This window comes from Platichthys flesus, chromosome 2, assembly GCF_949316205.1.
Source record: "Platichthys flesus chromosome 2, fPlaFle2.1, whole genome shotgun sequence".
Lineage (NCBI taxonomy): Eukaryota > Metazoa > Chordata > Actinopteri > Pleuronectiformes > Pleuronectidae > Platichthys > Platichthys flesus.
The window spans coordinates 26,314,058-26,326,671 of NC_084946.1; the positions used below are offsets into that span (position 1 = coordinate 26,314,058).

General features: G+C 45.7%; 1 protein-coding gene across 2 annotated transcripts in view; it reads left to right on the top strand.

Moving 5' to 3' along the window:
* Positions 1–12,614, top strand: part of flnbl (filamin B, like) — a 46,856-nt gene that overhangs the window by 13,136 nt on the left and 21,106 nt on the right. For both annotated transcript variants that reach the window (XM_062408972.1, XM_062408980.1), the window contains exons 2-15: positions 3,895–4,004; positions 4,183–4,318; positions 4,845–4,942; positions 6,863–7,010; positions 7,728–7,846; positions 7,972–8,046; positions 8,334–8,496; positions 8,935–9,135; positions 9,241–9,378; positions 10,062–10,188; positions 11,230–11,366; positions 11,447–11,640; positions 11,756–11,869; positions 12,131–12,274. In XM_062408972.1, coding sequence (XP_062264956.1) covers positions 3,895–4,004; positions 4,183–4,318; positions 4,845–4,942; positions 6,863–7,010; positions 7,728–7,846; positions 7,972–8,046; positions 8,334–8,496; positions 8,935–9,135; positions 9,241–9,378; positions 10,062–10,188; positions 11,230–11,366; positions 11,447–11,640; positions 11,756–11,869; positions 12,131–12,274 — 1,904 coding nt within the window. The remainder of the gene's footprint in view (positions 1–3,894; positions 4,005–4,182; positions 4,319–4,844; positions 4,943–6,862; positions 7,011–7,727; positions 7,847–7,971; positions 8,047–8,333; positions 8,497–8,934; positions 9,136–9,240; positions 9,379–10,061; positions 10,189–11,229; positions 11,367–11,446; positions 11,641–11,755; positions 11,870–12,130; positions 12,275–12,614) is intronic.

Consider the following 12,614-nt stretch of genomic DNA (forward strand, 5'->3'; position numbering starts at 1 on the left):
TGGAGTTTCAAGGGGTTTGGTTTAGATGAAGCCTGATGTTTGAATCTGAAAGTATAAGCATCAGACGTTTTTTTGTCTTTGCAGATAGATAGATAGATGGATACTTAATTAATCCTGTGGGAAATTTTGGTCATCCAGTAGCTTATACACTTAACCGACATACATACATAAAACACATATACATGGGTAGAACATTGCAGATACAGATACATGAATGGGTCTGTGCTGTTGGAGTGGATAGAACAAACTGATATATATATATATATATATATATATATATATATATATATATATATATATATATATATATATATTATTATATGGACTGACCCACTGGACAGGTCTTTTACCAGTTGGTTATTATCCTGACTGTTGGCGACCACTCTGCTGCAGGTCACTGGTTTCGGCTCGTTCTCTAACTTCCTGTTCCAGTGAAGGTGTGGCCCCGCTGATAAGAACCACATTCTGTTCCCTCCCTCATTCACCTTTACACACACTCCCACACACACTTTATCTCACTCCCCCTCACTTTCTGTTTCTGCTCCATTCCCCCCCCCCCCCCCCCCCCTCCCACGTCTCCATTTCGCGTCCTTGTTGTCTGGATGTTGTTGCATCACCATAGTGACGGGTCAACACATCCACAGGTATCGGCCGAGACGTCTGACGCAGGCAGATTATACAACGAGGGGGGGGGGGGCAGTTGTGAATGGGTTTGTTGGCGGATAAATCTCTGAATGAAAGAGCTGAGAGGGCGGGGGGGGCATGCACTCATGCAGACTTTCATGAAATCAGAGTTCAATAAAGAAAGTCTTCACCTGAAGGCTTCAGGATTCTCTGACAGGTTTCCTACGGTCATGGAGAGACCTGGAAAAGTCATGGAGTTTTTAAATGTTTTTTTTCCAGGCCTGGAAAAAAAGCCATGGAAAAAATAATATCCCAAAAGTTTTGGAATAGTCATGGAAATCTGTTATATTCATATTTTCATGTCTTTCATTTATGCTGAGTTTTAAATAATTCATATGCTTTTAAAGACATTAGAATATTCCTGGAGTAGCTCTGATGTACTTGGGTAAATATGTTTATGCTACAATCATCATCATCATCTTCCTCCAGTCTCTGAAAACCACAGCTCCAAAGACCAGTTTCACAAGTGGGCGAGTTTGTTTGTTCTTGGTGGGATCAGGTAAATTCCTCCCACTGGCACCACTGGGTCGAACAAGACCAGTCAGCTCCTTGAAGCTGCGAAGGATATGGTTGAATAGCGTTGGGCACTACCTTCCCAGGTGTGTGTGCGTTTGTGTGTGTGTGCGTGTGTGTGTGTGCATCCAACCGGCAGTATTTGTGTTTCTTTAGAGAACAAACCCAGAAGGTGACATCAGCTTCTTCTCATGGATCTGTGTGTAGAGCGTGAGCTGAAGGTTTGAAGAAGTCTGTTTCAGGTGTGAGAGCTGAGAGTCACATGAGGAGGACGGAGCGACTCACAACTCAGACGCTCAGGAAACAATGCAGCAGATTATCAGAGCTCTTTAAACCTCTCACACACACACACACACACACACACACATACACTTATTTGCAATACACTTTAGTTTTCTGTCTATCAGTGTTTTGATTCACTGTATTTATTTATTCCCCCCCCCCCCGTCGCCCTCTCTGTCCCTCTTCTTTTGTTAAACAATAAGCTACCATGGCAATAGCCTCGTTACTCACAAAACTATGTCGGCGAGGACACACACACACATGCACACACACACTCAGTTTGAAGGCAAAAAGTTATTACTTTAAGTTTAAAGTTTAGATTTAAGGTTAAAACATTTCAAGTGTTTCATATCAAACAGTTGATACAAATATTTCAGAACAGTGCAAACATTTAAGCACAAAAGTGAAGTGAGGATGTTTTTCGAATATAAAGAATTGAATATTCTTATAATAATGAAATGTAATGTAAAAAATCTATAAATTTCACACAAAATTTAGTAAACAACCAGCTCAGACTCTTATGTCTGAGCTGGTTGTTTAGCTGCAGAATGGATTTGGAACCGATCTGACTCTGGATTAATGAACTGGCTCGGTTTAAAAACAGCAGGTTAATAAATCCTGTACAACAAACATATTGTGTTTCATATTATTCAACCTTTTTAAAAACATGTGCTTGTTTCCTGTCGTCACAGCACAAAAGAATCCGGTTGGGAAACAGCATCAGAGGTTTGTGAGGGAACGGTGGCTTTAAGTCACAAAAGCACCAGTTCAGAAGAAAGTACGACTTTAATCCTCCGCTCAGACACTAACTACACAATGATGTCATGACTTTAAGGGTTTCTTAGTTCTTCACCTGGTCTCAGGAAAGAAAGTGTCTCATTCAGAGTGATCAGTGAGTGCTCAGCTGAATGAGGGAGTGCACTCAGCCGTGGGTGGTGCTGTGTGGGGGGGGTGTGTGTGCACAGGGTAAAGGTCATTGTCGAGTGCAGCTCGCTGACAGGATGTTTGCTGGTGGTGACACACACACACTCACACACACACACACACACACACACACACAGGTGGGGCAGAAAAACAGCAAAATGGAAAGGAGGGAAGGAATATGGCTGTGTGGAAAAAAGAGGGGAAGAGAGAGAGAGAGAGAGAGAGGGGAAGCCACAGAGATCAGAGTGACATGACATGTAAAAAACAAACGGCTGAAGAGTGAGAGAGTGAGAGAGTGAGAGAGGGAGAGAGGGAGACAGGGAGAGAGTGAGAGGAAGCACAAGAGGAGAAAAGCTGCACTGGATTGAGAGAGAAAAGAGATAAATGAGTGTTTTGAATCTGGCAGAGAGATAGACAGATTTAGGAAAGTTTGATGTCGCAACCTGCCCTCTACAGTACAACCTTAACTCCCACACACACACCCACATACACACACTCACACACACAGTCATTACAGGGTTGTGTCACCCATGGGTGAGGCAGCCGCCTCCCCACGCTCCACCTCACCCTGAGCTGCTGGAACACGTCGGCTGCTGACGGTGCAGAGTCTTCCTCAGGTGCACTGCTGTGGGGACACGCTTCATTTCTGATGAACACTGAGAAATTCACTGTGTTGCAAGTTCCCTCACAGCAGAACAGTTGCATAAGAAAGTAGAGACTCACTTTACACGTTAACAATAAACACCAATCAGAAGTTAAGAAGTTTACTCTGGGTTTGTTTGAGTTGCTCTGGAGTTTATTAGACAAATGTTTAGACTCCTCTGTGTCCTTGTGTCACCGCTGCCTCGATAGTTTGATTTCTTAAATGTTAAAGAAGAAGAAGAAGTTGTTGTTGTTGTTAGGGGAGAGAGAGTGGACACGTGAATTGAAAACAAGAGGAATGTTTTGTCTGCTTGACTCTGAACTGTGTGTGCTGCAGCTAGAGATTAGCTGGTGTGTGTCTGTGTGTGTGTGTACCAGCTGGTACAGTGTGGTCTGATGAGTGAGAGGCAGCTCTCTCTCTCTCTCTCTCTGTTCTGCTCTGTTTTAAATGGGTTTGTCTCTGGCTTGTGTTCAGGTAATTGTGTTTCACAGGTCGGGCTCTGTCAGCGTTACACAACTTCTCATCCCCGTCTGAACTGAGGTGTCATTGTGTCGACGTGTTGGTCCAGAACAGATTAAAGCTGCTTGTTGTGTAATCATGGACGTCAGCAGTTAAATCAGAAAACATGAATAACCAACTACCCTTTTTCATCTGCTCTACTTATAAGTGTCTATAATTTAGAACATTCTGTGTTCAAATATATTTCTATTTCTTTTAATTCCATGTTGGATGAAATAACCACAACCCCTCTTGCACAATAACCCCAACACAAAGTGTCATTTTTACATTGAAGTATTCAGTTCAACTTTTAGCGGCTGATCTGACGTCTCTGCATTTCTCTCCTCCAGACTCTAAAGCCATCGTGGATGGGAATCTGAAGCTGATCCTGGGTCTGATCTGGACTCTGATCCTGCACTACTCCATCTCCATGCCTATGTGGGAGGGTGAGGATGAAGAGGTAACAGCCCATCTTCATCCCGTCTGTTGATCACATGACATCCGTATATATACGTGTCGTGGAAAGTTTTTGTTGCTTTGCAGAAAGACTAACGTTTGAATCAACTGAAAGGATTCAACTGGAAATGTATAACTGGAACACAACTGGTGCTGACTGCACTGGTCCTGTTGTTTTTCAGGCAGAATCGAAGACACCTAAACAGCGTCTGCTCGGCTGGATCCAAAACAAAGTCCCAGATCTGCCCATCAGCAACTTCAGCAGGGACTGGAGAGACGGCAAGGCACTGGGAGCACTGGTGGACAGCTGTGCACCAGGTACACTGTGTGTGTTTGTCGATGTCTGTGTGTGTTTGTGTGTGAGTGTGTTTTCTGTATTGTATTTTAGTTGAGCTCTGGGAAAGCAGCAGTGTGTCGTTGACATCTGGAGACTTGTTGTACGGCAGCCATCTTTAATCACTCACGATAAATCCTTTCTTTTGAAGTTTCTAAAGCTCAGTTTTTGTAGAGAGTCGATCCGATGAGACTCATCTCACAGTGTGACACGTCCCACATCCCCCCCCGTATCTGCACCAAAATGAAATGGGCTCTTCCCAGACCCGTACCGCATCCTTTCACTAAGTGTCTTGATAATTCGTCAAGTAGTTTTTGTGTTATCTTGTTCACAATCCAATGAACCAACAAACACAAGGACGGGGTTGAAAAAATAACTTTCATAGACGCTAATCTCAGTGTTAGAAATATGAAAAGTGTTTTCCCAGAAGGCCTCTCTCTCTCTCTCTCTGTTGTGTGTCTGTGTGCAGCTCTTTCTCACATTGTTGTGTTTTGCTGTGATCTCTTGCAGGTCTGTGTCCAGACTGGGAAACCTGGGATTCGGTCAAACCAGTGAATAATGCCACTGAAGCCATGCAGCTGGCTGACGAGTGGCTGGGCATCCCGCAGGTTCGATTCCCTCTGACTCTCGTGACCTGTAATCATTGTGTAACACTCAAGTGAGATCAGTCATCCCAGGGCAGTTTTCTTTTTTCGAGGTTAGAGGTTAAAGTTTGTTTCCTCTGAGGATCTTGTTGCAATAATAGATTTTCACAATAAAGCATTTTTAACTCTATGAAGACGGAACCTGCCGCGTCCTGTGAAAACCACAGGAGACCGATACATGGACACAGGCACCGTTCAGTTTCCTGACTCTTCACGACAAAGGAAACTCTCCGATCCTGAATTTGTTTTTACTCGTTTGAGTCCAAGAGAATGAAAAAGCAACTGGCACTGAAATGTTTTATCCTGAGTTATGCAAAAAATGGTTTTCCCCAGGTGGAAATGAGAAAACCAGTTAGAACGTCAGAGGATGTCATAACATAGTAATGATGATTCACGGTTCTTTTTATTGACGTTAATTTAGAGCATATCTGGGAAATGCAGTCCCTGTAATTCACCGATATTACACTTGTGAAAACCCTGAACCAGTGACGCACAACATGACAACTTGACAACATGACAACATGAGCAGAGAGATGAGTTCAGTGTCCCGGACTGAACCCAGTGTTGGTCAGATCTGATCCAGAGCCACGTCCCCCCACCCCCCCCCCCCCCCCCCTTTCGACCCCCGTGCCACACCTCCACAGTTCATCCGGGTCACTTCAGCCTGTAGAGTCACGGAGGCGGATCCACTATAGTATCAAAATAATTGTCGATAACTACGTGTAAGTGTGTGGACACCCGACTCCCAATACTAATAGTTGTTAGTTTATTTATTTTGGCGGTGGTCTGAGCTTCTTAGTTCCACTGACAGTAAATCCTAACGCTGCAGAGAACTTGATATTTCAGAAAGAAACAGTGTCACTGCCAACTTTGTGTCGACAGATTGTTAATCGGCATTTCCTGTTTCAACATGACAATGCCCCAGTACGCCAAGCTACACATCCACAGGGAACAGATTTCCCAGTCTGGTGTGAAGCAACCCAATTGGCTTCGTGAAAAACTCTGACCTCAACCCTGGAGCGTCGACCTTGAGCCACGAGCCCCCGAGGTGGAGAAACTCAGCCTCGTTTCAAAATCTGCTGGAAAGTCTGAAAATATAAATGAGGCTGATGCTCATGTTTCACACACGGGTGAATTGTTCAGCCGTCCACATCCTTCTGATAGTGTAGTGCACTTCAACTGTGCGTCTGCTTTCTAAAGACACTTATTTAACACACAATCAGCAGCGTTAGTGCACATGTGAAACTAGAATGAACCAACAAACCGCTTATAAAACCACTCTTAAATTCACTTGACACAGATTCCACCTTCGCAGATATCAGTCCCCTGCTCCATCTTGCAATGTGGAACAAAGAAATTCCGACTTCCGCCCCCTGATCCTGAGCCGCACAAAACATTGAATGAGCTCTTCCCTCGGCCGCGCCCCCTCCCTCCACGGGGATTTGGTTGAGCAGTTTTTGTGTAGTCCTGGTGACGGTGGAACAAACAAACACAGATGAAAACATTACCTCTCCTCTGTGGCTCCGGAGAGAGCCTCGTAAATATGTATTTAAGTTTCAGAATCTGGAGTTTAAGACAAACGGCCGCTCGCTATCTCTGCTCGCTCCTCCTTCATGCTTCAGGCTGCTGCTAGCACCACTCACCTGAATCTCCAACCTCACTATCAGCAGACAAGTTGCATTGTGGGGGATGTAGGCACCAGGTTTTAAACAAACAAGGAAGACATGTGCATCTTTTATTTGAACTATCCTTGTTTTGTGAGTCTCACCGTGTTGTTGAAGTGTTCAGATAAATCTCTCTTCATCTCACTGTAACGATCCTTTCACATCATAACACAGATTACATGAGCTTGATGTGTGTGTCTGTGTGTGTCTGTGTGTGTAGGTGATCACCCCAGAGGAGATCATTGACCCCGGTGCAGACGAGCAGTCGGTGATGACCTACCTGTCTCAGTTCCCCAAAGCCAAACTGAAGACTGGAGCTCCACTCAAACCCAAACTCAACCCCAAGAAGGCCCGAGCCTACGGACCAGGTATACACACACAGACACACACACACACACAGACACACACACAAAACTCCATCAGATGAGATGAAATCCTAAATGAACACATTTCTTTGCAGCAAAAGCAAACAAAAGATCCGATCAACCTTTTTAACGTTGTGTGGTTTTTATGCATCATTAAAGTTTCACACGTTGTTATTTAGGTTCTGGTTTTAAAGGTTCTCTGTCTGTTCTCTGAATAACAGCAGCTTCTGTGTTTGTGACCTGTTGTTCTCACTGTGGGTTCACTGGAAACACTGGTGTGGCTGACAATGAGAGGAAGTGAGCGGCTGGTCGGCTGAACAATGGCTTGCACTCCGATCTCACACACAGACACATACACACACACACACACAGACACACAAACAGACAAAGATTGGTGAGGTCGTCCAACAAATTGAACTGTTAGCATGAGGAGGAAATACCTGGAAATGACTCCATATATATACTCAACAGGACACACACACACACACACACACACACACACACACACACAAAGATGAAGGTTAATGTAAAAAATTGAAAATCCACAAAACAATTCACTCAACAGTCGTATTGACAAAGTAAAGAAAATCAGTGTCGGTCAATTTGAACTGTGTTTTCTTCTTCTTCAGTTTCAGTCGACGGTCAGTGATAATGTCTGTGATTCTCAAACTGTCTTTGACATCATTGATATTAACGTGTGAGTCTTCTCTCGCTGTGCAGGCATCGAGCCGACGGGGAACCGGGTGAGGCGTCCCGCTGTGTTCACCGTGGACACGTTCAGTGCCGGTCAGGGACAGGTCACCGTCTACCTGGACCATCCAGACGGCACCAGAGAGGAGGTACACACCACATCCTCCTCCTCCTCCTCCTCCTCCTCCTCCTCTTCAACATATCCGACTTCTTTAGAGAGAACGAAGTCGAACGATCGCACGGATCTAAAATATCCATCTGTGTTGTTCCTCAGCTGAAGGCGGAGCCTAACGAGGGCAAGAAGACGTTCAGCGTCACCTACATTCCTCAGGTGGTGGGAGCTCACAAGGTGAACTCCGGTTTCTTTAAACATGACTCAGTTGTTTCTGAGAATGTTAATTCCACTGAGTTTGTCAAATTTAAAAAATATCAAAAAACGTAGCAAGCGAAAGTTTAAAATCTATTTTTCCCTTATAACTTTAGGACCTAAACTTTAAATTGTTGAAAATCTAATTCTTAACAATTCTCAGATGTTGGTATGAAAGTTATGAATGAAGTTGTTGAGATTTAAAAGGCTTCATCTTATCTCCGTGTTGATTACACACTGACTCTGTGGCTGTCGTTTTGGATTCCCAGGTGACGGTGATGTTTGCAGGTCAGCAGATTCCCAAGAGCCCGTTCGAGGTGAGCGTGGACAAAGCGCTCGGCGACGCCTCCAAGGTCACGGCCAAAGGGCCGGGAATCGAACCTGTGGGCATCGTCGCGAACAAACCCACCTACTTTGACATCTACACTGCAGGTCAGCCACGAACCAGACGCATCACTCCAGACTGAAAACTATTGTTTAATTATTAGTATTATAAAGAACCTGTAAACTGCACCTAAACATAAATTATAGTTTAATTACAATCTTCTATCTGCGTCTCAGACGTTTAGACGATGTAGTCATCAACTAAACCTGGAGCATTCCGAAGCTCCTGGCAGGAGCTCCGTGGAGCAGGCCTCGGTTCAGACCGTGCAGCCGTCTCCGGTGCTGATCACAGAACTCAAGATGTTTCTCACAGGGTTGTTGTGGACTCACGTAATGGTCCGTCCCCCGGGGGCCACCTCTCAGCTGTTATTGCATGCCTGGCCTCCCCTGTGGCGATGCCCCTGCTCGTTCCCCATAAAGTAGAACTTCCTTCGTTAGAGCCGAGTCGTTGAATGGAGTTTCCTTTTCTTCACGTCTCGTCTGCAGGAGCCGGCACAGGAGACGTCACGGCCATGATCAGAGACCCTCAGGGCCGCCAGAACAGTGTGGAGGTGATGATGGAGGACAAGGGCGACGGTGTGTACCGCTGCACCTACAAACCCAACCAGGCCGGACCACACACTGTTACCGTGACCTTTGGAGGGGTGGGGGTCCCCAAGAGCCCCTTCAGCGTGGACGTGGGGCCCGGTGAGTCCTTTCAGCTCTGCCACATCACCTCTAGTTGTGTATATATATAGATCATCAGAGAACATCTAACCACTCCTCCATGTGTTCCCTCTCCGGTTTGTCCAGCCTGCATGCCGGGGTCGTGCAGGGCCACAGGCCGGGGGCTCCAGCCGACCGGCCTGAGGGTGAAACAGGTCGGGGACTTCAAGGTGGACACCAGGACGGCCGGCAGTGGAGACCTGAAGGCTGTCGTCAAAGGACCCAGTGAGTTCAGTCTGTTTCTGTAGAGACACAACGTGGAGTCCTCACCTCACTCAGTCATTAATCCCAAGAAGCCACTGACCACTGAGGCTCCTCGTGGTCGCCCTCACGGGTCCATGTGTTTATCTTCAGCACCACATGAGCCGGTGTTTGGGTCGAGCTTCTCGGGCCCGAGGTCTTTTATCTGCTGAGTGAAAACTGAAGAGGACAGGGTGTTTACAGTCTGAGCCCCGGAGCTCTGTCTGAGGACGTCTGGGACTTCTTTCACTTCCTGTCTCACACTTTTACTGGAGAAACTCTCCTGGGTTTATTTGACTTCCTAACATTTTAATGGTTTATTCAGTTATAATCTTTTTTTTTTGTGGCCCTTTGTGACTAGTTTTAAATAAATAAATAATGAAGATGATGGTTCTTATTGTTCTTCATCATTATTTTCACCTGGTATTGGTAAACAGCAGCAGGCAGACATCTCCTTGAGTGGGGGTGTGGTCTCTAAGACTGGCAATCGAACAATATTAAAACAATTCACAACATTTCTGTTCAATCATGTTTTATTTTCTATTTTTTAAACCTAAGTTGAACCTTGTTGGTTCTCGTTGGCTCGGTCCTGTGGATCTGTGTTAAATGTCAGAACGCTCTTTTTAAATTGGATTTAATTTGTTATTAACACTGTTTGTGATTTTCAGAAGGCACGGAGGAGCCGGTGAAGCAGATCTCAGGTCAGGACGGAGTGTTCTCCTACGAGTATTATCCCAACAGTCCTGGCAAGCACAGCGTCTCCATCACCTGGGGGGGTCAGCACATCCCGAAGAGGTGAGCTGTAAACTCTGTGTGTGTGTGTGTGTGTGTGTGTGTTTGTGGTTTAAGGCATTACCTCAGCACATGACCTCATCTGGTGTGAATGGGTGGATCCTCAGGGGAAGGAGGAGACTCAGTCTGGGCCTCGTGTTTTCTTTGTCACTTGTCTGAAGAGGAGATTGTGTGTTTTGTTGTGCAGACATTAACGACAGGGTTCCCCACATGTCAGAGCTGAAAGGGCTCATCTTCATCTTGTGAGGTATTTTAAAAAAAACATTTAAAGAGTAGCTTGTTTGTGGTTCGTCCAGAATCCAGACCAGAACCATGAGCAGGCACCAACAGGTCTCCAGTCTCGACTGCTCTCTCACCAGATGAAGGGAACGCTCACAAAGTCCAAAATACCTTTTTTATAAGGAAGTTAAAATTCTAATGATGCTGCGTCTTTTGTGCACATTTTTCAAAACACAATAAATCTGTTTTAGGACATTAGACCGACAATAAACATGAGACCAGAAGCTGATTCAGATACAGTTTCTCCTCAATAACTAAACATGACATATCCAGAGTCTTCAAATAATATGGATCATTCTATAATAACAATAATTTATACCACTCCTTTCAGGCTTACTTTCAAAGTGCTTTTCAAAATAAAAGAGTAGCACATACACACTCTGCATCGAGCTGTTTTATTTTTCAGGATCAGGTTAAAGTTAGATTTAAGTTGTAAAGAAGCTGGAGAGTTCTTCATGACACAAAGATAGACACTGAAACATGTGCCATATCGAAAACAATATATCACAACAGACACAATCACACACATCCTGCTCACACACGCACTCACACACGCATACAATTAACAGCCATTAACTGCTGAATATTGAGTTACAGTTGTGTGTGTGTGTGTGTGTCGACAGCCTTGAGGATGAGCTCATGCTGTGTGGCCTTACACACACACACACACGCACACATACACACAGTTAGATACTGAATGACCACATAGGGTTGTGTGATTTGTCTCACTCTGACAGTTCTTCTCTCTCTCTTTCTTGTTTTCAGTCCGTTCGACGTGACGGTGGGGAAGGAGGCGGGGCCTCAGCAGATCCGGGCCTGGGGTCCCGGCCTGGAGGGAGGCATTGTGGGTAAACCCGCGGCCTTTGTAGTGGAGTCCGTCGGCACTGACGTGGGGGTGCTGGGTGAGAACAATGCTTTTCCTCTACTGGTGAAACCCCCCCCTGCTCCACATCCTTTCTAATCCAACCTGCTGTCTGTTCAGGTTTCGCCATCGAGGGACCTTCACAGGCTAAGATCGAGTGCGAGGACCAGAACGATGGGTCATGTGACGTGAGCTACTGGCCGACGGAACCCGGAGAGTACGCCGTCCACGTGACCTGTGACGAGGAAGACATCGAGCACAGCCCCTTCATGGCCTTCATCGTCCCTGATGACAACACCAGTGACCCAGACAAGGTCAGAGACCCCCCTCCTCCAAACTGAGCAACTCTCTGTTTCAACTTAAAGCTCAAGATGGATGTGTTTATGTGTAAAGATTGAGAAATAATCATTTCTTGCTTCATCACCGTAGGTCCAGGCGTTTGGGCCGGGGCTTGAGAAGAGCGGCTGCCTGGTCAACCAGCCGGCGGAGTTCACTGTCAACGCCAAGGAGGCCGGGAAAGGTCCTCTGAAGATCTCAGCTCAGGTGAGACAGAGGAACACGTCCACAGAAGAGCATTTGTCCCGTCCTCCGAATGCACGGGGCACTTCCTGTTCACGATATTAAGAAAACTTAAAAAAAAAATTACCCATGTTCCTGCAAAATGTAAAAGTCTGTGTTCGAGACACCTGTTGCATATGTTCAGCAGCAAATCCTTGCACCTGAGATCAGTGAGTCTCGATGAATCCAATGAGATAATAACTTAAAATGTTTTGATTAAACTCAAATGATCACCTCCTCTGTCAGGACGCAGAGGGACTTCCTGTGGAGGTGAAGGTGAGGAGCAAAGGCGACGGGCAGTACTCCTGCTCCTACACGCCCACCTCCCATCTCAAACACACCGTGGCCGTGGCCTGGGGAGGAGTCGGCGTCCCCAACAGCCCCTTCAGGGTAAGCCGCCGCTCACAGCCTGCCGTCACAACAGGAAGTGCCATCCTGCCCAAATCTGGGGATCTGGTTGAGGCACAAAGGGTCAAAGTTGTCACATCGGAACCTTTGGTTAAAACCGAAAGCTCCAGAGTCGTTGTTCAATCCGAGCAAACGGTTTTAAATCAAAGTGTGAAGAAGGTGAAGTCCAAATGTCCTGATGTGAGCAGCAAAGCTAAGAAGCCTCTGATTATCATCACCACTTACACTGAGGCGTGGTACAGCTGCTAAATCTGGAGCATCATGCATTCAGTTTATAAATCAACAAAGAGATGCTGGTGGAAAAAAAATCACCATAAATGTT